Here is a 27,531-nt window from a genome sequence, read left to right on the forward strand (position 1 = left end):
TCAGTAATGTTCATTTTATGTTTTGCTTATAAAGTTCAAAACGCCATCTTTATTTTGAAATCCAAAACATATTCCACTTGATTAATTATATACAACTATTCTCTCGCTCACCAGTTATTGGTTGTTGTTGTTTTGTTTTCTTCAAATTAAAAAAAAGAAAAAAAAACATTCTGGGAGTAAACAGCGTTTGTTCACATAGTAATATGGCAGGATTATCTCACAACGCGACTTTTTCACAATACAGTCGAATAAATCTGCTGGTCCGAATTCACATCTGCATTAACCGAAACGTAGCCATTGTTTCTTATCGCTGGTTTATCCTCTACTAAAGGATAACGAGTTCCTGCAGATTGATTAGTTTGTCTATTCACAGCATTCCTGACCAAAGAATTTACTGGAGTTGTCGCCACTTGATTGACTCTCTGAAAAATATTGGGAAAAAGATTCGTTAAAATGAATTAATTTTCTTTTGAATAAGTTAATCACGATTACATCAATATTAGGTCATGTAAAACTACCACAGCTATTTGAAAATCTATAGTAAGCAACACAATAAATTACAACGTCATATTTAAAAACAAATATGGCCGACATTTTCTCATTTTGAATATACGAATATACACTATTTTTTTTTTCAAACGATAATTGTGGTTATTCAGTCTTTGCAAACTGCTGTTTAAACCAACATGACGTTTGATTTATAACACTAATTTAAAAGAGCCGTGGTCTAAATTTTGCACTGAAATTCATTAATCTAAAAAATAAAAATACCATAAATCTAAACATATTTAGGCCTACTACATGTATCATACTAAAGCTATCTATCTATAAAAGCATTTTACTATTTCTATTCTACATGTTTTAAAACATACCTTTGTATTAGATGTAGCTCTCTATTAATATATAGTTAACTGTTCTATTTGGGGGTTTTGTTAATAGCAACTCTTAAAGAAACAATATCCCTTTTTTTTCACCAAGTGAAAAACATAAACAATAAATGATAAAAGATGGTGCTAGGCAAATGAACCATTTTTCTTTTTCGAAAAATGCAACGAATCTTAAATTAGCGTTACTGAAAAGTGAGCCCTCTTCCATTACTAGTAAGATGTAAGCCTATCAGTTCCAACAAACGAAATACCACACGGAGTGTGCTGCCATCTTTGATCCGCCATTGTTTGTTTTTAAACTATATATCATTAACCACTAGCATAATTAGGCGAATGGATATTTTTAGCATAATTTACGGTACGGATATATAGTCATGCACACATACAAAAGGAAAAGAAAAGAGACAACAACAGAACTATAAAAGTTTATTATTTTTCTCATGCCAAGATAAAAGATTAAAAGGAAATATGATCAAGATAAGGATCATGACATAATGTTTTTTAATAGATGGATATAAGCATATTCTGTATTAAAAGTCTATATAGATAGAATGATTTGGGTTAGTAGAAGTCAATATACAAACCATTCAACCAGAAATAAAAAGGGTTTTAAAAATCTTCCATATTGAACAAACATATTTCCGACTGATTTGTGTAATATTCTCAGGAGCGGATCCAAGAATTTTTGCCAGGTTCTTGTTAAGGAAATTTGTCAGTTGATGATGCATGACGCCATCATCGTCTCCAAATAACGTAGGCAAACATACACACTGAGCTTTTTAAAGAGAGAAATCCAACACCCCGCTGACGTCAATTTTTTATGGATTAAATGAAATGGGGTTTAACGTCCTACTGTTCTGCTCCTAACCTGGGCTTATGAAGACGGGCATACGCCATACAGTGTGCTATGAGGGAAATTTTGCCCGGACAGCGGCACTACGGCCTACTCTTATATCGAATTCCAACTGCCAAGGGATCTTTTACGTGCACGCCAATGTGTACACGGGACCTCGGTTTTTCGTCCCATCCGAACGACTAGACAGCTTTCCTTATCAGGCCCTCCTTCCTGCATCACTGACAAGGGAGAACCACGCCGGAAAATCTGGATGAACTTTCTCGGCCAATGCAGGGATCGAACACCCGACCTCCAGGCTAGCGAGCTAGCGTCTTACCCACTTAGCCACGTGATCCCCATGGATTAAATGCAAAGCATTAATTGTGATATTCATATTACAAATATCATTATCTCGCGCTTTGAATGCCTATCCCATCCCACCATTTGATGATAAAGGACAAAGCACACGACCGTGACACAATTTTGCAATTTTTTTATGTAGCTAAGAAGGGGACGGGGGGGGGGGGGGTAAGATACTTTATGAAACCTATGCTCCACAAAAACGGGTATCGTCTGCTATGTTAAGCACAAGACTTCACTGAGTCTATAAATACGTATACACTGTACATGTAGGGTCATACAATGTCTTGGCGTGGCTGGAAGAGACATGTTTTCATTGGTTGTTTACTGTACACAAGTAAGAACATAACACAGTGAGATACTATATACATCTGGGTTGGGTAAAATATAAATACAGAATTTTAAACAAAAGAAAACGGAAACAAATTCTTAAACCTCTAATTTAATTATAATGGCGACGGAATGTGACTAATGATTCTAACCAATCAATCTAAACTCATATTTGAAAAACATAGACAACGGCTAATTTACTTTCTCTCCCTTTGAAAGTTTACATTAGTATGAGGGTTTTTTTACTTCCCGAACACTCAATTCCACTCAATTAGAGTTTATTTTTGAAAAATAATTCCTGGATTCACATGGCTATAATACATTAATCAAATCAACAAAGACTTTGCATAGGGCTAAAAAATACTCTAGATAAAGTTCCTTGTGTAATTTTTATTTTTATGTGGATTCATCTATTGTTTGTTCTCATTACATAGACGTGTCTTTAATTATGATTGGAGGATGTCTTAAGTTTTTGATTCTTTGATGTCTAAATGTAGAAAATTTAAAAGACAATATGCTTTCATCTGTTTAACAGCAGAAGCATTTAATGATAACTTGTTCTTTGATCTTAAGGTTCTTCTCCACTATATATTTCAATCCATGCTTATAGCAAATAAAAGTACAGGAAGGAGCATCAGGTGTAGTAATAAGATTAACTAGACATTTCTTCTGTTACATACAGTAAAGGTAAACCTAACATATTTGACCATATTATAATTAATAGACGACACAGTACTCGTCTTCTGTAATGGTGATAAATACGGAATCAAATTAGAATCTGTTTTCTAATGTTTTAGCGTCTTTATCTTTATTGATGACTTTTTTATAGAGAAAAAGATCTCAAGATGAACAAGAACCCGTAAAAGCTGTCAGCATAATTCAGCTTAGCGACCCGGAGGAGTTACTTCCTAGTAATTCCTTCAGAACTACCTCTGTACTGCTTCTAAAAGCGGATAATTAATGGACCGAAGATACAATTAGATACCGCGGATAAACTATCATACCTAATTCAGTTTTGCAAATCCGTACCATAGAAATATCTATACCTTTGGTTTTCAGGGTTGTTTGTTGCCAAGTTTGAGCGGGTATTTTGTCACGGTCAATTTGATATGTCATGCATATATCATGGTTTTGTAAAGTGTTATTGACAGCCCCAGACATAAACAGACTAAACAAGAAAGATGGCAGAATTGTGGCCAATTAATGGTAACTATCTGTCAAAACTTCGACGGACAGAGAGGTAAAATACAATTCAAAACGGCGTGAAAGGATCGATTATATATTAGAAACTTATACCGTATCATTGACATGTAACGAGACTCTATAGACTCATAATGCAAGCTGTATAATTTAAAATGCTTATAAAGATGAACGAAAAATTAAAGTGACATCTCTCATCAGAATTTTGTGTGTCTTTATTGTAAAGAACACAAGGAACAATCAGTTGTTGGGATGAGTCGAAAAACCAAGTTCAAGAGCACACGAACCCTTGGCTATTCAATTGTGTCCGGGTAAAATTGCCCTCATGGAACAATGTATGGCGTATGCCCGCCTTCATTAGCCCAACTGGTGCAGAAGAGTAGGATGTCAATCCCCATTTCGTTGATTGCAAGAACTACACAATATCATAGTTTGCAAGGGGATTTAAAATTCCTTAATGACGATCTTCATTTTCATTATCCCAGTCGGGACAGGACGTTAAACCCCATTTCATTTATTTTACTTCATTTTCATTTCTTGTAAATGAGGACAGCGTCTTTAATTCGTCGTGGGCTTCTTCATCAATTTCATTTTCATTTTATTTCATACAGCGTCTTTAACGTATTTAATTCATCGTGGGCTTTTTCAGCAATTTCAGACTATAATTTGATTTGTTCATGGTCATTATAATATAATACTTTGAGATCAAAAAAAGTTTATAATGTGGAACAGTCGACTGAATTACGCCGAAGGGAACATATCTTTAAGAGAGACTAACCTGCCTATACATATTTCATTAACAGACGATATTTGATTTCTGAAAAGCTCAATCTCAAAACACAGCGGTGTCTCGACTACATTCGTGCGTCCACGTGAATTAATGGTGGGTCTAATCTCTTGGTCATTATTCTTTATAGACACCCCGATACATCTTTTAGTTCAGCCTTCATCAGTCTTTCTCGCTGTAACGGGAACTATAATTTGTTGATATTACTTAAATGTATGATTGGATCAAAGTCCTAAGAGGTATCTCACAGACGGATAACGGTTACCCACAAGACTCAATGACTGATCACATTAAGTGTTGTAACCGTAGTAACCTATATATAATTACACAATATAAATATATACCTCTCTCTCTGAGACACACAGATAATCAATTAACTAAGTATCAGCTAAACAAATAAGTCACGTTAAGAGATTTGAAATGATGATAGAGTATTTGAAATCGTGAGAGTTTCGATGTTGAGTCCTCTCAGGTCAAAGTATTAAAGAAAATCAGAGGAACACTGAAAAGCGGCAACGTCTTTCTGGATTCCACATGTTTATAAAAAAAGACAAGCTAAACGCCCATTTAGTTCATTAACAGAGAGAGAGAGCGAGAGAGAGAGAGAGGTTTAACGCCCACACGTCACAAACTAGGTCGTTTTGGGACTAACATATAGTTAAATTTTATTTCAATAATTCGCTTGCGCAGTGGGAGAAAACCGGAGGACCCAGAGAAAACCCACGAGGTTGAACAGACGATCCTACTCCTTGTCACATACAACTGGGGAATCGAAACCACGCCAGCTGACCCAATAATAGACCGTATGATGCAGCGCGCACGTGCTAACTAATTGGCCATACCCCACCCCTTCTCTTCAGTTCATTAATAACTAAGGAAATAGGTCTGGATAATTCTAGCTAATATTGTTAAGATAAATCTGATGGGTTTGTTTTTAGCTTCGGTTAATGACTTCAATGTATTTATTATTATGACAAATTAATTAAACATACACAATAATAAATTACCCAGCCCCGTGTTGTGACATAAAAACCACCTAAGCATGACTCCAAAAATTATCTTTTAAGTTAATCAAGCTGTTAGACAGAACGAAATCATAACCTTCATCAGGGTCGAGAGTTTGGGTACCTTATCTAGGATAATTGATGCTCTTCGATTTAAAACAGGGCTGCGCTCGATCCAAAATTATAGATTGTCAAGTTGCTCTAAATATCCGAGTAATATGAACTCATGGGACTAGTTTGGATAAAACGCAAACACAAACAGAGATATATTTTCTTCAGATCAAAATTCACCAAAAGTGGACACTTGGATAACTTGCTTCTATCAAACACAGCGTAACACGAAACTGCGCAATCTTTCACCTCTTATTTCGAATTTCAACTGTTAATGATTTTTTTACGTGTACGCCAAAGTGTACAGGAGACCACAACTTTTCGTCCAATTAGTGATGGAGGACCACTGATGGGAAACCACGCGAGAAAATAATAATCCTCGGCTTTGTTCAATTGTGTTGAAGACACACCCCTTTTGACGTGAAGATGGGGGATTGGGAGGGGCCTCATAAGTGGAATAACCTAGGGCCTCTTTTCATCTAAATCCGACACGGCACTGGGATTGAACCAAGAATATCCTGGTTAAGGAGCTAACCACTGTGGGCCCTGTTTAAGATGTACTTTAATAGGATTGTCCTTACAATAACCATAAACCCTTTGTATTTAACGACTTAACCTTGCGATAATATTTCAGTTATTAAAAATATAATCTCCCTCCCCATGCATGGTACTTATTTCCTGGAGACCTTGGTGTTCCAAACTAATCAGATAAAGGATTATCACAGATATTTGAAAGAAATTAGTGTAAGACAATATTGCATTGACGTCGTGTGTGCGATTAAAAATATTAAATGAAAAACTCCACCTGCGACCCTACTCCTTGTCACGTACAACCGGGGAATCGGAACCCCGCCAGTTGACTCAATGACAGACCGTATGATACAGCGCGCGCGTGCTAACCATTCGCCCCCCCCCCCCAATATGTATACCAGATTGATTATGTAATTATGTAACTAAGCAGCAAATAAAATTAAATTATCAACGCTGGATATTCTCTGGACTTGGATTCAATTGGATTAAAAACGGGCTCATCAATTATTGTCGCGACTAATAAAGATGGTGGTTTACTATTTACATACTAGATGGATAGAATTTCCGGTCATCATCATCTTTGTAAATACTGAACGGTCTGATAATTTTTGGGCTGGTATTCCTATTAGAGATTCAATTTTGACCATACTGTCTTTTCCAAGGGATTTTTTTTATTCATTTATTTATTCTTCAAGTAAAGGTTACAACATGACAACAATAAATATAGATATGTATATCCAGTAAGAAATATGTGCTGCACCGTATGATTGTTTAAGTGACAACAAGAAATATACTGTAGATATATACAATTTATATGAACTATGTGGTGCATTGTATGATTGGGATTGGAAATGAGACGAGAATAGAGAAGTATGGTGTTATGAGGAGACCTTTACTTTGGATAACCCATAAAGCCTGACGTATATAACATCCGTTGCTTATAAGGGATTCCTAAATCGCCCAAATCACGCTGCGAGACTTTAATATGTGACAATAATAATAGTTCAAGGGGATTATAACGAATGTGGTCCGATTAGAAAATGATTAGGAAAATGAAACTGGAATCGGTTATACACGACCACACAATAGGCTATTATAAATTAATATTTCTTTATCCTATTGTTGTGTTACCATACACATTGTAATCCGAGAAAAGGTCTTTTCATTGATATATTAGAGGATGAACTATAGATAAGGCATAATGAAGTACAGTTGTAATTCAAATTACAAAAAGGATTCCAGATTTGGATACTGAGTAATCAAACACGACCGAACTGTTTTATAATTTATATGTAGAAAAAAAAAGTTAATGAATGATACAGATTCTGAGTAATCAAACACGACTCAATTGTTCATAAGATGTCTTATTAATGATTCAGATACTTAGTAATCAAACACGACCGAATTGTTAATATGTAGTAAGAGATCTAATTATAAATTTGAATATTGAGCACCAGTAATCAACACGACAGATCTATTTATATGAATGCAGTAACGGATCTTATTAATGAAGCATTATGTAAGATTTTGATAAAGAGATTTACTTTCTTGCTATAATCGTTCAAAAATAAAATGATAAGAAAATTATTTTTATTTATATTGGCTTAAAAACACATTATGTAAGATTTAGATAAAGAGCTGTCAGTTTTTGCTATAATAATTAAAAAATAGACAATGAAAAATAAATATATTGAAAATGTCAGTCAAGCTACTTTATTCTAAGCGCAGTTCTGATAGCCTGGATTGTTAAGTATTATTGCTGTAATAATAAACAGAGTCTTGGTTATCTATTTTAATGTTAAACAAGCCAACAGTGAGCCTGATGTCCCCGTCGATATCCCAAAATAAATAGATGACGCATACTAATTGATTGCACATTTATCGAAAAGTAACGAGCAATCAAACTGATTACCTAAGCAGAATCAAATTCATCGAGCTCCAATGTCTCGAACAATCAAATTGCTTATCGCTCTCCTTACCCTGAGCCGAAAATGCTCACTATCGAACTTAGTCAAGGTATTAATATAAAGAAACTATAGCCACTCCCACTCTCACCTAATTACAACCAAAGCATCAACCAATCAAATTGCTTATCCCTGCTTAGCCTAAGCAGAAAATGCTCACCTTCGAACTCCACTAAGGAATTCACCTATAAACACATACACCAAATTTGAACATTCTAGCTCAATTAGAAGGAACGTTATTGAGGTCCCAAAACGTGTGACGAACAGACAGACACACGTCCGGACGGACGGACGGGCCCATTTTAATATAGTCTTCGAAGACAATTATTAAATGGTGCAGAGTTCTAATCCATTTAATATTTTGGCCATATGGTGATCTTGAGAGTTGATTATAGGTTTTCATGTGAATAAATGCATCATTAATAATTTATATAACATCTGAAAGCCAGAAAAAAGGACTTGCAAAAGGTGGATTTAGCTCTAATTGCATAATGCATCTTTAATGATGTGGATATTGAGTAACCAAACCTAATAAACACACCATTTTTCTTTTATCAACATCACATAACGGCTTTCATTGTTAATTACTGGATAACTGGGTATCACGAACAATTATTTAATTCACCCAGTTCTTTTGATGATAGTTGTTTATGGTATGTGACGAGACATATGCTATATTTTCTTCTATAATCCAATAACTAATTGGAGGACGAAAGCTTAAATTACGAAATCAATCGTCTGGAATGAATAAAATAAGTGTGCTTTGAGGTGGTATGTAAGTTGTCTTATTTAATTTCAACTGCGATGTTAATATGTATATCAAAAGCTAAAACTATTTCATAGTAATATTTATAAATCTGACAACCATAGTTTATAACTATATAATCTGACAACCATAGTTTATACCTATATAATTAGTCGCGGCTTACAAGTCGAGAATTAGCAATAACAATTTCACATTATATGTATAGTGAGAGACAGATGGGGTTTAACGCCCATTCAACATAAACTAGGTCATTTCGGAACTAACAATTAGTTCAATTTTATTTCAATAATTCGCTTGCGTACATGGAGTTACCACTGATATGACATCTTACAGACTGAGGTGACAGCATGCTTATAATTTTGTAAACACCTGGGACCACTTTCTACTATTCAGTGCGGATGAAGAAAGGTTTAAAGTCGATGGTTCAACTGTGTAAAATTGGTATTTAAGGAACGGAAAACCTGTGACAATTCAATATAAACTTGAACCTTTGAAGATTCAAAAGCTGGACCCAAAAACCCCCAAAGCCTTCATCATCCACATTCTCCACAGTCTAGGCCACTAACTATCACAATAGTTAACCAAATGCCAAGGGATATAAAAAAAAGCAATTAAGCTCGGTATTCAACTGAACGTACAGGTGAAATGTAATTCTGGCCAGTGACTCCAAATGATCTAATAAATTTGTTTGAAAGTGTACTTTCTTAGCAACATATAAGCTCACATTCTTACCGTGTACTTAAAATAAACTTTGACAGTTTGAATTCAATGGATGTCCTTTTATATGTCCGTATTCATTATCATGCTGGAGCAGAAAAGTAGGAAGATAAACCCCATTTCATTCATTCATTCATTCGTTCCTGCATTCTTACTTCTACAGGTTGTATACAAGGTCCAGCACTTATGCCTTTTCCATTAGGACTGCGTGCTGCGACCTTTGCTGTTTATGATGCGTTGATCATATAGTTCAGCACAAATAGGTGACATAGGTGCATTTTCTTTCCGAGATAAATCATGATTAAGATGACAAGATGAAAAGGTTTAGTAAAAACTAGGATATGGACTATCTAAGCAAAAGCATTCTTTCAAAAGATAGTAGTAATACTAAGAAAGGTGACAGTAAGGCTAAATTATACAAGCAAATTGGATATATCAGAGTGAGGGTGTACAGCACGTAAGTGGAGTTTATATAGGAAGAGTTAAAACAAAGAATCAAGAACCTCAAACTCAAGCAATTTGAAATATATAAGAGCAATGGAAGTTTTGGGTTTGAGTAGCACAAGATTCATGCTATACCTGGGACCCAGAGGTGTGGGAAACTTCACTGAACGATGTGAAGACACTGAAAGAGCGACTCATTCTGCGTAGACTGGAGGCTCGAAATGTACGGTGTTGACGATATCTTTGCCACAATCTGCCAAGAGCCGCTCGAACCTAAATAAGGTAAAAACCATAAACGTGAGGTACTAGTAAATTCGGAGGTCGAAATATATTATGTGATATGGTGCAACGGAAGGAAAGGAGGAGGAGGAGAAGACTTAACAATACAATGGGACAGAGCTTTGGAAATGATGTATTCATGAGATGATTAACCAGCATAGCGGAAATCGTTAACTGACTTTATTAACATTTAACAATGACAATTTATAATAAACCATGTTCAAGAGACTGCGGTTCTTATTTGCGTTACCCAATTTCTGACTCTGTTACTCAAAGTGTCTCAGTGATTTGACTATAGCTTTTCATTAAAACTGTAATTTTGTTTCCAGAAAGTGGATTTCAGTACACATACATTTCTTAGTTTTAGAAGGCAGAGAAATTCGTGTACGTAACAACTGTTCTAGAGAATTACAATCTTTGGCCTTGGAACGTCTCTGAATTTGGTAACGCCACAGTCTTTGATTAAGTCAGTTAACGTTCCTGGCCTACCTTGCATCTTCAGCATCGTATAGCGACCACCGTATCTCTTATCTACTTGCATGCAACAAAATAATCAATTTTAAAAAAAGACTAAACATAAAAAAGCCTAAAACTTACCTGTTACAGCATGACTTATTAACCTACCCGAAATGATGTCAATTATTGTGAACAGTATTTTCAGATTCTAAAACTACAGATCTAGGTTTAGCTTAGGGAAGGATGGATTTGCAATGACTGATTCCAGGAACTAAAAACCGATCTACCTAAAGTATGGCCAGTACTAGTGCTCTTCTGTTACGTTTTAAGGTAGCATTTTCCTACCCCTCCCCCCCTTTGCAATATAAAAAGTTCTGCGGTTGTATGGACAGCGAATCAGCTCAAAGATATTATAATTCTCTATTTATAGCCATTTTCTATAGTGAATAAATAACAATGGGCTGTGACATGATGATGTCACAAGTGAATACCTAGGATTGTCTCCATTGCAGAATTTGAGAAACTTGTCAACATCTTGACATTGAAATGCATTTGTCACAAGTCGGGCTTGCCTTTCTTATCGGAATACGGAAAAGTCGAAGAAGACTCTCGATTGTAACAAGGCCAAAAAAAGGGCCTGGAATCCGCCATTTTAGTGTCTCTACCTGAGTTGTTCGCTTGTTCGATTACTCCCATGCTTGTGCCCACAACATTTATACTAAAACTGAATTCTGCCATTACTGAAACGACATCTACGATTGGCTAACACATGCTTGGGTAATATGGAAACTCGCCACCACATAAGTGTGTAATACCTGTTTACTGCCAAATCTCCACGCAGTGGAAAATTCTATGGACACCGGCGGATGGTTATAATGATGTGTAAAATGTCTCTTCAATGCATTTTGAACCTTGAGTGCCAAGAGAGAGAGAGAGAAAGGAGTGAAATAGTGAGGTTGATAGGGTGTGAACAAATCAATAACAATGTTATAAATATTAATGATATACACAGATGTATGTAATTCATAAGTAAATATACCTTTTTACACAATTTAACAAGAAAAATTATAAAATAAAAGTAGCAAATAATATATATATTTAAATAGAGGTAACAAAACTTCAGCCAAATTCTTAATCAATTTACATTCAAAGATGAAATCATTTAAAATTTCTAAAAAAACCCCCATTTATTCAATTTAATTTCACTCTTTGATTGATTGCTCCCTTGTAATGGATGACCAGGTCCACCACCCCTTCTTCACACTACTGTTTAAATCCGCAAAATTAATGCTATGGTTTACTAAGCACAGTAGTGGTTTATAAGATTTCCGTGTTTATTGTGAGCTTCCTGTAATTCTATTCTTTGGAATGATTAGCCATATAATATTTCTAATTAAAAATATTCTTCCGGTTCACATTACATGAACTAATTAACCCTAAGGGAGCATATTTTTAAGAGATACAAACTTTCTGTCTTTCTGTGAATGGGTTTCCAATTCATTTAATCTTTTCAACATTCATAAATGTTAACATAGGCATCAATAAAATAAGAAAAACGTTTTGGAAATGTGTTAGCAGGAACAAATTCAAGAAGCTTTTTAAACTAATCTATACAAAGTACATCATACGCAGATACGCATAATAACTAGACCAGTGGCCTCACAATTTTAAAATTCCAAATTATTAACAAATGCCTAATTTCAGGTCAAATTAGAATCAAGCTGGGCATTATTTTTTTTTCGATCTCCACCAAAAAGTAAGATATTTGTAATTGCTCAGAAAATCCCAAAAGGTAATGAATCAGAAAAAAATGTTAAATAATAATAACATCCAATGCTAAATCATAATTGATCGATCAAAATTTAAGTTCAACAGAGCCAGTCCAAACTTAAGTCTGTCTGGGGGATATCCCAGAGGTTTTTGGTTATTGTTTTTTTTTCTCGTTTTGTTTTTGTTCTAGGGGGCTGGGGTAAATAGTCCACTCTACACAAACTAGGTCATTTCCAGACAAATACTAACATGTGGTACGTCTTTATTTCAATAGTTCCTTGAATGTAGGGGTCTTAATTAGTAGTGGTATGAAGTTGGTGGACCTGGAGAAAACCAACGAGGTTGGGCATGGGACCCTATTCCGGGTAACATACAAGTTTGGGAATTAAATCACGCCACCCAATACCTCGCAGGTATTTAAGCATGTTTTAGCAAAACTGACATTTGGGCACTTTGAATACACGTGATCACAGTGCCAGATTTTTCCTACCGAGAACCATTCAAATTTGTGAATGATCAGAATGTATGTGTTCTCAAATTGGAGACTTCAAAACAGTAGCCAACAGCCATAGATTTATTGTTGGGATATCAAGTGCGCGCAACTATTTATGATTGGCCGTAGGGGAAAACTTTCATATTATGTTATTGAACTTTAGACAAATCTATTTCTGTGAATGTATAAATGGAAAACGACAAAAACAAAGGAATCCACCTACCTCGCCATTTAAAAAGCAATATATCAACGATATAAAGAAACCTTCAAAAGAGATTAAGAAATGAGAAATGATGGCCCAGCATCCAAATTTTACCAAGTCATCGGGTTGCGGTTCTATCATCACCACAAAATTTGTTATACCTAATAAAGGCAGTAACACTATGGCCGCTTTAACTGCTTTCCTGAAATTAAAATAGAAATTTAATAAGCAAAGAAGATAAATAACTCGGTTGCTCATTTCGTAACAAGAACTCCAAAAATAGACAATCTACAGATAAATAGGGCATTTACATTGGCTTAATGATGCATTATGTAAGATTTAGATGAAGTGCTGGTCATTCTCCAATAATAGTTCAAAATCAGATAATGACAATTCAATCTATTGAAACTTTCAGTTAAATTACTGTATTCTGAGCTAAGTTATGAGTGTTTGAAGTTTGGACAAGAAATAGCTGTTTTAATATGAGACCATCATGTGAACAAATATCTACATGATAATTTTAAACCAGATAAAAAGACCAGAAATAGGAAGACTTAGCTCTTGCATAATGCATCCTTAAATCGGAAGCACAAATAAACAGAACATGGAATTGTGCAACTAAAGCCAGGCAGACACTGATTCAAATCGACACTAAGCAGAAACACAGAAACACAGCACCGTTTAAAAAGTAACACATAATGAGACACACCAACTGTCATTTTGATGTCACAAGTTTTAATAAATATTGTATTACTGATGCATGGAGAACTTCCAGACAGTAACAAAGGAAATTATTTCAAATATTCACGCTTTGCAACATTTCCCAGTCCAATAAATGTTGAATAATGACAAGTCTTCCACCCGTAATGAAAAATGTTATTACTTTATAAAATCTGATATTTCATATGACACACGCTAAGGAAGATATAATTAACTAAAATCGGGTTCCAGGCGATGGTAACATTGTTAGGAGCATAAACTTTGACATACGGGCATGTTGTTTTTGTTTTTGTAGATCGTTCAGTGGGATTAAACTCGACTCACAAGCGCCATGACATGTTTCTTGCCACCTTGGTGAAGGACGCCACAGCAGTGACTGACCGGACAAAGATTAAAGGTGTTACGTATCGTAAGCCTATTTATATTACAGGAAATTACGTCACGCCATAACCTAGATTGTATATGCCCATCTTCTGGTCATTATCCTGTATGAAGACCTGATTAACTACTGTCTTCATAGGCATCATTATAGAAACACCGTGGGGGGGGCAAAGGACATGGAGAAAACCATGCAACGAGGCATACAAACAATAATAGGTTAAACATACATTATGCAAAAGCTAAATCTGCCAATGGCACGTCTTTCTTTAGGCCTGAAATGTTATCTAAACTATTAATTAGACATTAATTAACTTATTCAGACCATAATCAACTCTCGATGGTATCGCTAGCCTGCGATATTTTCTGCTGCTTTACGCTCATTGATAATTAAATCCAAAATGGATAATCGAGAGTATGTTTTTTTGTCGTACCGACTTTAGTAATGATGATCGAGGCTTGACCCAAAATTCAATCGCTAATAGCTCTGTTCAGAGTGGATCAATTTGACTGAAATTTTCAGCAAATTGCCTTTACATTATCTAGTTTTTACCTATTATAGTGAGAACTGCCAGCTCTCTATCTAATCTCCCATAATGTATCTTTAATGTGTGTGAAAAGTACCATTAAATGAGATATCATCAGTGGTTCCTGCGACATATCCCAGAACCACTAGATGGAACCCTATTTTAATATTCACACACTTAAAATATATGTGCATTATAACCAATTTTTTTAACATATTAATTGATTATTTAATTTTTAAAAAAGCAATCAAAATATCAACTCTAGATAATCTCTAGGGCTTGGATTCAATGGGATAGTGTAGACCATATCCTATATATCGTCTGAATAATGAATATTGACATTCAAACCATCGAATGACGTACAGACTCCCTTCGCTGCAGGATAATAAATGAGAGATTGTGATCGTTAAAATATTATTAGGCTGTATTCTCATTAGATTTGACCAGAAATCCATGCACAAGTATATGAGAACCAATACAAATGACCCACATAAATATTCCTTCTCAGTGATCTAGTTATCCCACACCATTGTACAGGAAGCCAGATACCAAAAATATTATCTTTTCCGGCTTAAATCATATACAACTGATGCTAAAATGGGTTACTGAAGAGCTAGCAGGCTTAGTTTTTACTTACCGAACTCTGTTGGCTTCATTCGTATGTGTTTCTCTTAACTTCATTATTAAAACACGTATTATGTTTAGCAAAAAGAACAAATTTACCTAAAAGTAAAGAAAATTTCATACTTGAAGTAATTAGACTCTAATCCTAAAACACCACAATATTTAGCATTATAAAAAACATGGAAATCCTATATATACTCTTCAAAAAAAGAAACGCATAGTGACATTTCGTCGTCGGCATAACCTCGCTCTACCTTCGCCTCGTTGCAACAGGAACCGCGACTCGTCGTTGAACCAAACTGTTTACTAGCGTTGCTGTGGTTATACCCTGTGTGTCTGAACCCATTGAAGTCGGATTTGACGGTGTCGGCATATTTCAAAACAACAGCTCTAACGGGACGTCTGGCTCGTAATACGGTTTCACGCAGGCGTCTATGGACTGTCTGGTCTGAGGTCCTACGCCGTCAAGGATTTGCAGCTGCAGTAGAGGTCGCTGTTGTGAACCGTTTCCGCAAATAACATAACCGGATGTTATGTTATGTTATGGAGTCACTCTAGTTTGGCCTGAGCCTGGGCGGCCACGTGTTGAACTTCGCTGTGGGTACCTATCCCAAAGGCGAGAAATGGTACTCTGGGAAACATTCAGCAGCCTCGCTACATCTGTCTGGTATTCACCTGCTTGTAACCGACCCATAGCGTTGTTGCGTTGGTCTTCGTACAGATGTAGCATCTGTTTACATGTGCAACTGATTTGGAAACCGAGAACCCCGAGATTTAAAAGGCCTTAGATTTGGGTTTCATGCGACAAGCTTGCGAAGTTGTTAGACTCATGTGTCTTAATTTGGTGCCATCCAGCAAAAACAAATTTCGGCAAAAAGAATGACCAGTCACAATTAATGGTCGCCTGACAGGCTGCACCTAAATGAGCTCTCAGTTTTAGCAGTTTTTATACTGCTTTGGAATTATTAGTGTTTTTCAAACTCTGTATATGTGTTAATAACAGTATCAGGATTATATTGTGTGATTCTCAAGTTAATTTGGAACATATTTAGCTATGTATCAGATCTTCAATGTTTTGGTTATTTGTTTAATGGTTAATCTGGCCATTGTGGGCTATTTTTAGACCTTGTGTTTTTGTTGGATTATTAGCAGCTCAGTGTTAATTAAATCTACTCACTAGTGACAAGTTTCATTAGGTCAGCAGAATATGTTTATGTGATGATCACCTACTCACATCAACAACTTCTCAATTACAATGTATTGAGAAATAAACTTTCATTTAATGATTTTTCTATAGTCAAGAACTTTGGTATTCTTAAACGTTTTCGGGGAAATAGAGCTGGCCGAAGAAAGAAAGTTAAAGTTCAAATCCCTTCGCATAAAGAATATGGTCTAAAACATGGGGGCAGGAAATTACAACGTATCATTCCCGTTGTCTTAGGTATTTTCCCCAGAATTCATTCCGGAATTAATCTACGCTCAGTCAATAGTCAAAACCTCGCCAGAATCAAATGCCAGCCAACATTTCTGATTGAACATTGCCTCAATTTTACAGTGTGGAATGCCAGGTCTCTCAGTAATAAAATTCCTGCAGTATGTGACTCTGTTCTTTCAAACCAAACAGATATATTTGTGCTTACTGAATCATGGGTTACTGAACGGAATGGAACTGTTGTTGATGCCGATTTTATGTCATCGATTAGTGGTTTTAATGTACATCACGTGCCACGGAATCGTCGGCGAGGCGGAGGAATTGCACTCCTTGTGAAGTCAAATATCAGTATCTCGATGAATAAGTCGGATTCTTACCAATCGTTTGAACTCATGGATTTAAATATTCGGGTTCGACACAATTGATCATGATATTCTTAGCCAACGTTTGCAAACACGTTTTGGATTTGGGGGAGCAGTTCTGGATTGGATAAACTCGTTCATTCGGGGTCGCACACAGAGAGTTAGTATAAATCTGAATCTATCCGATGAGGCAAGTCTGGACTACGGTGTACCCCAATGTTCAGTTCTCGGGCCTGAGCTGTTCTCATTGTATGTTTCCCCACTCGAGGATATAATTGTCAGGCATGGTCTTCATACCATGATGTTTGCCGATGACACCCAATTGTACATCTGCTGTGAAACTAGGATGGTTCACACTGTTCAAGCTTCTATTGAGACCTGTGTAGACGAAATTCGGGATTGGATGCGAGCGAATATGTTAGCATTAAATGATGGGAAGATGGAGGTTATCTGGTTTTCGTCCAAATACAAGAAGGCGGATACGCGAGTCAGCACTACAGATGTACGACTACGAATTGGTGCAACAGAGATCAGTCCCTCAGACCCCGTGCGTGACCTAGGAGTGATGTTTGATACAGATGGAATGATGGCGTCACAAGTTTCCAGTATGTGTAGTGCGGCCTCGTTTGGCTTATGGCGAATAGGGAGAATTCGAAAACTATTGGATCAGCCTTCTGCTGAAAAATTGGTTCATGCTTTCGTGACCTCTAGGTTAGATTTCTGCAATAGTCTTTTACATGGCCTCCCTAACACAACACTGAAGAAACTTCAAAGAATTCAAAATTCTGCAGTCCGGCTTGTGACTCGGACACGTCTCCGTGACCATATCAACCCGATTCTTCGAGACCTTCATTGGCTTCCCATTGTACAAAGATGTCGCTTTAAAATTTTATGTTTAACCTTTAAATTAATTTTCGATCCTTCCGCACCTGTGTATTTAAAAGAACTTATCTGCATACAAACACCGAAACGTTTAACAAGATCATCAGAAGCTATCAGACTCAACTTGCCAACTATGAAGTCCAACAAAACATATGGGGATAGAGCATTTATGCTGAGTGCACCAAAGGCTTGGAATGAATTACCTGTTACAATTAGAAATACTGAAAAATATGACTCCTTTAAATCGTCGTTAAAAACATTCTTGTTTAAAGAATATTACAATCAATTCTAAATGTTAAGTAATGTTGAAATAATTTACTTCAACTTCTACCCACAACACTGTAAAGCGCGTTGAGATATTATTTGTATATTGTAATTAATATATAAATTAGACTTACAGCTATAACAGTAACACGGGGAGCTTCTATTATCCATATTATAGGCAAATAATAATAGCCATACCAACATCTGAAAACAAAATATAGGTTGCCAGGCATAAAAAAAGACAACTTTCAACTTTATTCTTTTCAAATCTTCTTGGTTTGTACTGCAAACCAAGCTTAAAACCAATAAGTTTTTTTGTTTTGATTATGAGAATTTCATGTGAATAAAAATGCCCTGCAACAGGCACATTAGATCTTGCATAAGGCCCCTTTAACCTTAAATAAAGTCCGAAATTCACTGAGCTATTTATTTGTCTGTCTAATCTGAACGATACAAAACAAAAGATTGGATGATCACTTTAACAGCTAGGTATTCAAAAATTTTGCTATGGTCATGGGTAAATAACTCTATCGTTATTTATGGGAAAACGTGGGAAAATGACAGCCATGTCCGTGTCAATAATACTTACAATGAACATATGACCTTTAAAAAGATCTGACTCCTGCGGCCTTATTCTTGAACACTTAAGCTTAACTAATTTATGAATCAGCATTTCCACCGGTTGAGACAGACAGAAGGCGGGGTCATTATATATGAACACTTTAAAAAATATATATTATGTAAGATTTAGATCAAGAGCTGGTCATTCCAAAATAGTGAAAGATGACTATGTTGAAATTTTCATTCAAATTACTTTATTCTGAGCGAATTTAAAGTTAGTATTTGAGGTTTTGACAATATAGCCTCAACTGTCAGGTACGATTGCTACGCTAATAAACCAAGTCTCGTTTATCCATTTTAACGTAAAATTATTAGGTGTTCTAATCCATCCATATCACGGCCATCCGATAATCTAGAGGGTTGATTGTGGGCATGCCATATGAATAAATGCCTAATTTAAGATACATTATGGGAGATTCGGTAACGAGTTGGCAGTTCTTACTATAATAGTTAAAACTAGATAATGTAAAGGTAATTTGCTGAAAATTTCATTCAAATTGATCTATTATGAACCGAGAACTAAGCGACTGAAATTTCCCCCTAGACTCGGTCATCATTACTAAAGTCAGTACAATAAACAGCATAGTCTCGATTATCCATTTAATCGTTAAATCGAGAAGGAAAGTTATGCAGTAAATCAGCTCACAATCCACTAAAGATCGCAGGCTAGTGCTGCCATCTAGAGTTAATTATGACCTGGATAGGTTAATTAATGTCTAATTAATAATTTAGATAACATTTCAGGCCTAAAGAAAGATCTACAATAAGCAGATTATAAAAATCCTGAACACTACGAAACTCTGTGCGAAATGATACGCGAATGTAAGAAATAAAAAAATGGCACTGTTCATTTCAAGTATGGAAGCGAGAGAGAGAGAGAGAGAGAGAGAGGGAGAGAGCGAGCGATAGACAGAGAGAGAGAGAGAGAGCGAGAGAGCGAGCGCATAGAAACCATTGCTCTGTGACTAGTGTCATGCAGATGGGGTTTAACGTCCACTCGACACAAACTAGGCCATTTCGGGACTAACATATGGTTAAAAATTATATTTCAATAATTCGCTTGCGCGTATAGGGATCTTTAGCAGCGGGAGGAAACCGGAGGACCCGGACAAAACCCACGAGGTTGGACAGGCGACCCTATTCCTTGTCACGTACAACCGGGGAATCGAAACCCCGCCAGTTGACTCAATGACAGACCGTATGATACAGCGCGTGCGTGCTAACCATTCGGCCATCCACCCCCCCCCCCCCAAGTCTGGAAAGTATGGAAGCAACAGCAAATTAATTATCTTTGTGTAGATTATACAAGTTACACCATAGCACGCTGTAATGTGGATTCTTGTTATGTGTTATATTTGATTTATCTAAATATATTATATCTGATTATATATGACACGACAATAAAAACACAAAGCGGCCATAAAAACCTAACAATAGATATTAATGTGTATTAATATATCAATTACTTTTTTAAAATTCATTTAATGTTTTTTGGGGGTTTTTTGTGTTAATTTTTTTTTTGTTTTTTTTTTTTGCATCAAATGTTATATAAATTATAATGGTAATATGGTAATTAATCATAATCTACTCTCTAGACTATCGAATATGGAATATGGACTAGAACACGCTTGCTATTTAATAATTTAAAGATCAAATAGATAATCGAGACGTTGCCTCTTATCGTATTAATAGTACTATCTTCTCAAAACTTCAAACATTTATAACTTCACTCAGAATAAAATAACTTGACTGAAATTTTCATTATCAGTATATTAAAGTATATAGCAATCTTACATAATGCATCTTTAAGATATATACATCAACGTTAATATGTGTAGTATCTTTATAGATGACTTCCTGGAATCATGGTGAATCAGTGAGTAGGACGTTGGCTCACTAACGAAAAACTGAGGTTCCGTGTACTCATTGGCATGCACGTAAAAGAACCCTTGACAGTTGGAATTCGATATAAGAGTAGGCCGTAGTGCCGCTGTCCGGGCAAAAGTTATCTCGTGGCACAATACATGGCGTATGTCCGTCTTTATACGCCCAGTAAGAGCACAACAGTAGGACGTTAAAACTCATTTCATTTCATAGATGACGTCCAAGTAAAAACTAAATTATTAAAACTTACTGTACGTGATGGGTCTGTGCCATAGGAATAGCCCAGGCTATGGTCAATACCATTGGTAATCCTGGAAATATATATAAAAAAAACCCAAACCAATTAATTTTCTTGAAAACAAATTGCACCCGATTTAGAAGCCAATAGCCAGGTTGTTTTTGTTTTAGATAGCCGTGTCTATACCTTGAAAAGGGTGGCTTATATCTGAGTTTTGGGTGGAACAAAGAAATTGTATTCGATTTACTGCCTATTTAAAGGCGCTATAATACCTATTTGATTTACTAGGTCAAATAACGTATATAATTGGATTGATCTGATGTGTAATTTCGACTTGTGATGAAGCAAGCTCTATACGATTAAATTGTCAATCCAATCACCACAATCCAACGAAAGCGACACTTTTGCGATTTTATGTCAAAGTTTTGTTTTCTTAAAGAACCCTTGTATGACAAACTATCCACATTCTAGATCTTAATATCACTTAGTTCTCGAGATGTCACAAACTGTGAGAGTTCTAGTGCACTATTTATGAATGATGTTTATAAATGGTGAAAAGTGTTATCTTAAACTCATGTATATCACTCTGTATATATCACAAACTGTATCTCTTTGTATTTTAGATATCGCAAACTGTGGGAATTCTAGATCTTAATATCTCTTTGTATTCTAAATATCACAAACCGCGAGAATTCTAGATATCACAAACTGTGAGAATTCTAGATTTTAACATCACTTTGTATTCTAGATATCACAAACTGTGAGAATTCTAGATCTTAACATCACTTTGTATTCCAGATATCATTCTGTGAGAATTGTAGAATATCACTTACGGTAGTATTCTAGATATTATAAACTGTGAGAATTCTAGATCAAGTGCACCATTTACGAATGAAGTTTATAAATGTTGAAAAGTATGACGTCAAACGCATGTATAGAAATCGAAATGTAACACGCTGTAAGAATTTATTATTCTAGATATCACAAACTGTGAGAATTTTAGATCTTAACATCACTTTGGATTCTAGATATCACAAACTGTAAGAATTCTAGATGTTGAAATATACATTTTCAACTAAACCTAATGACAACTCCCTTTGTTAAATAATTGATTCATCTTTCATATTTTTTTTACAACATTACAACGTGATTAGACAAAAAAATTAAAGTTATTTGTCAAATCCGTGTTAGCAAATTTTTTTTTCAAATAATCAATACGAAGTTATGTAGCTTTATTCTAGTTCAACTTTAAAAAAATATTCTGGTTAACGTCCTACTAACATTAAAAAAGTATTCGGGTTAACATCCTACTAACATTAAAAAAGTATTATATTTCACGTTAAAGAGCCAATATACCATAATAAGAGAAAGAGAAAACTGTGTTCAATGTCCACTCGACACCAACTAGATAATTTCGGGACTAACATATGGGGTTTAGTGTTGTTTTGGGGTGTGTGTGTGGGGGGGTGGGGGTACATAAAAATAAATATGAAAAGTTAAAACGGAAATGCTGTTGACGCAATTTACTACTGTACAGAATGTCGCTTTAATCGACATATTTCCATCAATCTGATTCAGGAAGTTGGAGTAAAATTATATTGCTATATTAAATAAGGAAAGTCTAGATTATCCACGTCATTATAGTCTCTAACACACATGACATATATTTTATATGTCAAAACATCAGACCGGATAATGCATAGACTGGAAAATTACAGACGTTTCAGTATTTTTTTAGAAGTGACATAGAAAAGAATATACTTGATTAAATGCGCTCAATGCATACTTACGGGCGACTAAATAAAGAATGCAAAACTTCTTTGAAGATTGACCACATTTAGAAATTGATATGAATTAATTTTATTGGTTTTTGCATCACTTGTTTTAATCAAAGGTATAGAAGTTAAATAGTGATATATGACAAAATACATCATTACAAAATCATGACAATTAAATACCGAATGAATGATCAAAAAGGGTGAATGTATTAACTGATTTAGTTTCAAAGGATGAAGCTCCAGACAATATTTTACACAGTAATCAAAGATGAAGCGGAAGTTCCTTAAGAGATATTTATATTTATATGACACATGTTGGAGATGTGTCATACGCTGACCTTATGATCAACCCATGTTTGAGTAATTTATCGAGATATTTTTCCAATTTTAGCTTTAATTAGTTTTAAATACACGGCCTGGCAAGAAACAGTGTCTAGTCAGTTCGATAAGATGGAAAATCAAGGTGCAGTGTACATGTTGGCGTGTACGTAAAAGAACCGTTGGGAATTGGAATTTGAAATAGGAGTAGGCTGTAATGCAGTTTTCCAGGTAAATTCCCCTCATAGCCAATTTTCGTTAGTGCCATGTTCCTGAAGCAATGACTGTGAGTTGTACAACATCTGGACGCTGTTAGATTACTTCACAATTCCCGAACTTATAGCTACGTTATCTCCTGACACGAGAATAGTAGCGTCCAATCATTGGTTGTGACATGGCGACCTCCACAGAAACCTTCAAGTTGAACGAACATTGAACTTTGCAACTCGATTAGCACAGGTAGACATTTTAGCTTGAAAGCGCGAGACATGGTATTCGCGACGATCGAGGAATCTGATAGGCTCACAAGCTGGGCTTATACTAAATCGAAATTAGTGCCGAAAGCGAGATCAAGCTTTCTATTGAAGATGGGATGGTGCAGAAAAGTAGGACGTTAAATCTCATTTAATTTGTAAATATACGGGAGATCTACTGAAATAAGTAATAAGTTTTATTCATTACTGCAGTTCTAATTCGTCAGGTTTTATAAAAAGAACATCGGATCATCTACCGTCTTATTTATCAGTTATCTGTTCTTGGTGATTTTATCAATTGTAATTGGCTGTAACAATTCTTGCCCGAGACTAATGATCTTTTTATTAGCTGGATGAAAGAGTGGGTTTAACGTCCGCTTCCACCGAAGGTGATATCGCAGACAAGTTCACTGTGTCTTTACCCTGATCATTCTTTCGTCGCCTACCTATGCCTATTATTTCGCTCCTCTGGTATGTTTCTTAGGAAACACTTGTCTACGACATCACCCAAGGTGGAAGCGGACGTTAAGCCCCAAGAACAAACGAATTAACTGACTATACTGCAGCGTAAAAGTTACCAACATGAACCAGCATGGATTTAGTTAGACATATATCTAATAATACATTACACGTATAGATATGCATACAAGTAATACATTACACATGTAAATGTACATACAAGTAATACATACACATGTAGAGAGAGAGAAAGTTTAACGTCCACTGGGGTTTAACAGTGGGAGGAAATCGGAGGACCCGGAGAAAACCCACGAGATTGGACAGGCGACCCTACTCCTTGTCACGTACAACCGGGGGTTCGAAACCACGCCAGTTGACTCAATGACAGGCCATCCAACCCCCCCCCCCCTACACATGTAGATGTTCATACAAGTAATACATTACACATGTAGATATTCATACAAGTAATACATTACACATGTAGAGGTACATACAAGTAATATATTACAAATGTAGATGTTCATACTAGTAATATATTACACATGTAGATGTACATACAAGTAATACATTTCATAGACGAAATACATTACACGCGTGGATGTACATACAAGTAATACATTGATTAGATACAAACAAAATACATTAAAAAATTTCTTCTAGTTCCCACTAGATTTGATTTCGATCTCTCATTAAAAGCCAAAAACACAAATAGGACCACTGCCTTGGCAATAGTTTTTGAAGGGTCAAGGATATGTAAAAGTAAACGTGTTGTACTTACCCCATCCAACAGTGTAGTAGAGAGCGTAGGAGGGTTTACTCGAGAACACGGATACAGCTATCATGTTGTGTAAATATAATCCTTCGATAAACATCCACATAAACTTGACAGTTTTAGTATATTCTAGCAAGGCATACAGCACTTCACAAAACACAGGCTAGAAAATTTAGAATTTAAGATATTGCATTACTGAAAATATAGAATTTAAGTAATGGCATTATTGAAAATATGGAATTTAAGTAATGGTATTATTGAAAATATGGAATTTAAGTAATGTAATGACATTACTGAAAATTCAGGCTTTAAGTAATTGCATTACTGAAAATAAATATAGAATTTAAGTAATGACATTACTGAACATATTGTAGTGTTTACATCTGATATTCCCACACCAACCCTATTACATTGCGAAAATCCATTTAGAAAAGATGTTTCTGTTTGCAAATATGTCCCTTCCGAACCTGGGCTGGACGTAATCCCACATTAAAGTGGTACCAGGTGTTCTGAATAGAGAGAAATCGAATGGGGTTTTAACGCCAACTCGACACATACTAGGTTATTTTAAAAATGTGCTTGAGCATAGGGGACTTTGACTGTGGGGGTGGGGTGGGGGAATCAGAGAACCTAGAGGAAACCCATGAGGTTGGAGAGACTGCCCCACTCCTTGTCATGTACAGGTGTGGGATTCCAACCACATCACTTGACTCAATAACAGACTTTATTTTCTCAAGCACACGCCACAAGCATTCCACCCCCAGAAAATGGACTAAGCACATAATTAAATTTATTTAAAAACAAATTAAAAGAAATGTATACGATATATTTGAATTTAACAGGACATTTGCGAGGACTTCATTATACCTCTGTTAACATACATTTCCAACCCTATAAATAAAAACTTACAGTATCATAGATGGCACCACTTTGACCACTCGGCGCACCTGAGCCCTCGCCACCAGCCGCCCTAGCAACGTGTTGATCTATATACAGAATTAATTCTATGATGACTTGCACTATAATTGCTACGAATAAATTCTTGTGGATCCTTGTTCGATTACATTTCAAGCCTCTACAAATACACACAACAACAAAAATGTTTAACATACAGGTATGCTCAAGGCATATGCATTAAATCTCAAAGATGCATTATGCAAGAGCTAAAATGCAGGTTAGGGAGGTCCTTATTTTGCAAAATTTGGAAATGTTAAGGAGCCACTGTCTATCAAAGTTCGAACAAAATGTGACGCTTTGGCAGTTTCTCAATTTTTTATCATTTTTATTTCAACTGCATTACAACGACAAGAGAATCACTATAAAAACGTAGCTACGATTCAAATAGTGTAATTGTTTAACCATAGATCATGTCCTTATTTTAATAATGTCACATTTGTATTTTAATGAATGATGTACACCACTATTGATCACTATTTGACTAAGCCACACTTTTACACATGTAGTAAGATCTTTCATAGCCAGTTATTATACATCGGCTAATTAATAACTATACTGTATAAGTTCTTTCCAACCAATTTCTATACATACTAACCTTCAATTACCGTAATTTGTATGATTTAATGGCAAAACATTTCATTGGTAAAAGTGAAACAACAACAAAATCCCCCCCAAAAAAACAAAGAATGTTTGACTACCCCAATGATGTCCAGTAAGCTTGTGGCCATGGACGGTTGGTACCTCTGATGAAACGAACTATCCAGAAGACGAGAATGGAACGGGAGTGGTGCAACACAATTCATATTGGTCGTGGTCAACACGTTTATAATATTCTTTCAAGATTGCTTTATCAATAATTTATTTAACTCAATAAATAAAATGTATTTTTTCAACGTACGTAATGTAGTCACGATAAATGAGTAAACGTGCCAATAGAAGATATAAATAACTGCTCTTCTATCACAAGCTTATTTTTTTAAGCTCATATACACTGGAATCATTGGCGGGGAATAAACAGAAGATCGTTAATAATATTATGTTCATAAGGATCTATTTTAAACCCCAGATAAAGTTTCCATTTCGTAAGATTTCCACTAAAATAATCTAGTTGTATTCTTATGGCAATTCACAAAACTTCAACTTTTACTAAAAGATGCATTATGATTCTTAAAAAAAGATAAAGAGCTGGTCGTTCTTGCTATAATAGTTCACAGATAGATAATGAGAAAAGGAAATGTACTGGTATTGAAATGTCAGTCACATTACTTTATTCTGAGCGAAGTTATGAAGGAATAGCACAGTCTCGATTATCATTGCTACGATGGTAAACGAGGTCTTGATTTTCCATAAAACTTGAACCGATTAAATGGGGTGGATTGTCTAATGATCCCAATCCAAGCTATCTGAATAGATGTCTAAATTCTAATTTATATAACATTTGAAGCCATAAAAAGACCTGCAATGGGCAGATTTAGCGCTAACATAATACACCTTTAAGGGCATAGATACCGCCCTGCGAAAAATTCATCTACCTATTAGGGCTAAGGTTATAACCCTATCACCCAATAGCCTTTAAACCCTGATTCTTGTGATGTCTAACTGGGCGTGCGGGATTTCCTATATCCCCAACCGGTCTGTCCGAATTGTCGTGGAGCCACTGTGGCTAAGTAGGTAAGACACTGGCTCGCTAGCCCGGAGGTCGGGGT

At 35.6% G+C, this 27,531-nt stretch overlaps 1 protein-coding gene across 6 annotated transcripts in view; it reads right to left on the reverse strand.

Moving 5' to 3' along the window:
- Nucleotides 1-93: 93 nt before the first annotated feature.
- LOC126832117 (PDF receptor) overlaps nucleotides 94-27,531 on the reverse strand; it is a 129,018-nt gene continuing 101,580 nt past the window's right edge. For 4 of the 6 annotated variants that reach the window (XM_050562809.2, XM_050562810.1, XM_050562811.2 and 1 more), the window contains exons 6-13: nucleotides 25,778-25,943; nucleotides 24,875-25,031; nucleotides 21,081-21,141; nucleotides 18,460-18,529; nucleotides 15,399-15,484; nucleotides 13,158-13,338; nucleotides 10,072-10,209; nucleotides 94-422 (exon numbers count right to left, since the gene is read on the reverse strand). In XM_050562809.2, coding sequence (XP_050418766.1) covers nucleotides 234-422; nucleotides 10,072-10,209; nucleotides 13,158-13,338; nucleotides 15,399-15,484; nucleotides 18,460-18,529; nucleotides 21,081-21,141; nucleotides 24,875-25,031; nucleotides 25,778-25,943 — 1,048 coding nt within the window. In that variant the 3' untranslated portion in view covers nucleotides 94-233. Of the gene's footprint in view, nucleotides 423-10,071; nucleotides 10,210-11,486; nucleotides 11,583-13,157; nucleotides 13,339-15,394; nucleotides 15,485-18,459; nucleotides 18,530-21,080; nucleotides 21,142-24,874; nucleotides 25,032-25,777; nucleotides 25,944-27,531 lie in introns of those variants that run through there. The other 2 variants (XM_050562807.1, XM_050562812.1) reach the window with 2 other exon arrangements.

Source organism: Patella vulgata, chromosome 9, assembly GCF_932274485.2.
Source record: "Patella vulgata chromosome 9, xgPatVulg1.2, whole genome shotgun sequence".
In the NCBI taxonomy this organism is placed as follows: Eukaryota; Metazoa; Mollusca; class Gastropoda; family Patellidae; genus Patella; species Patella vulgata.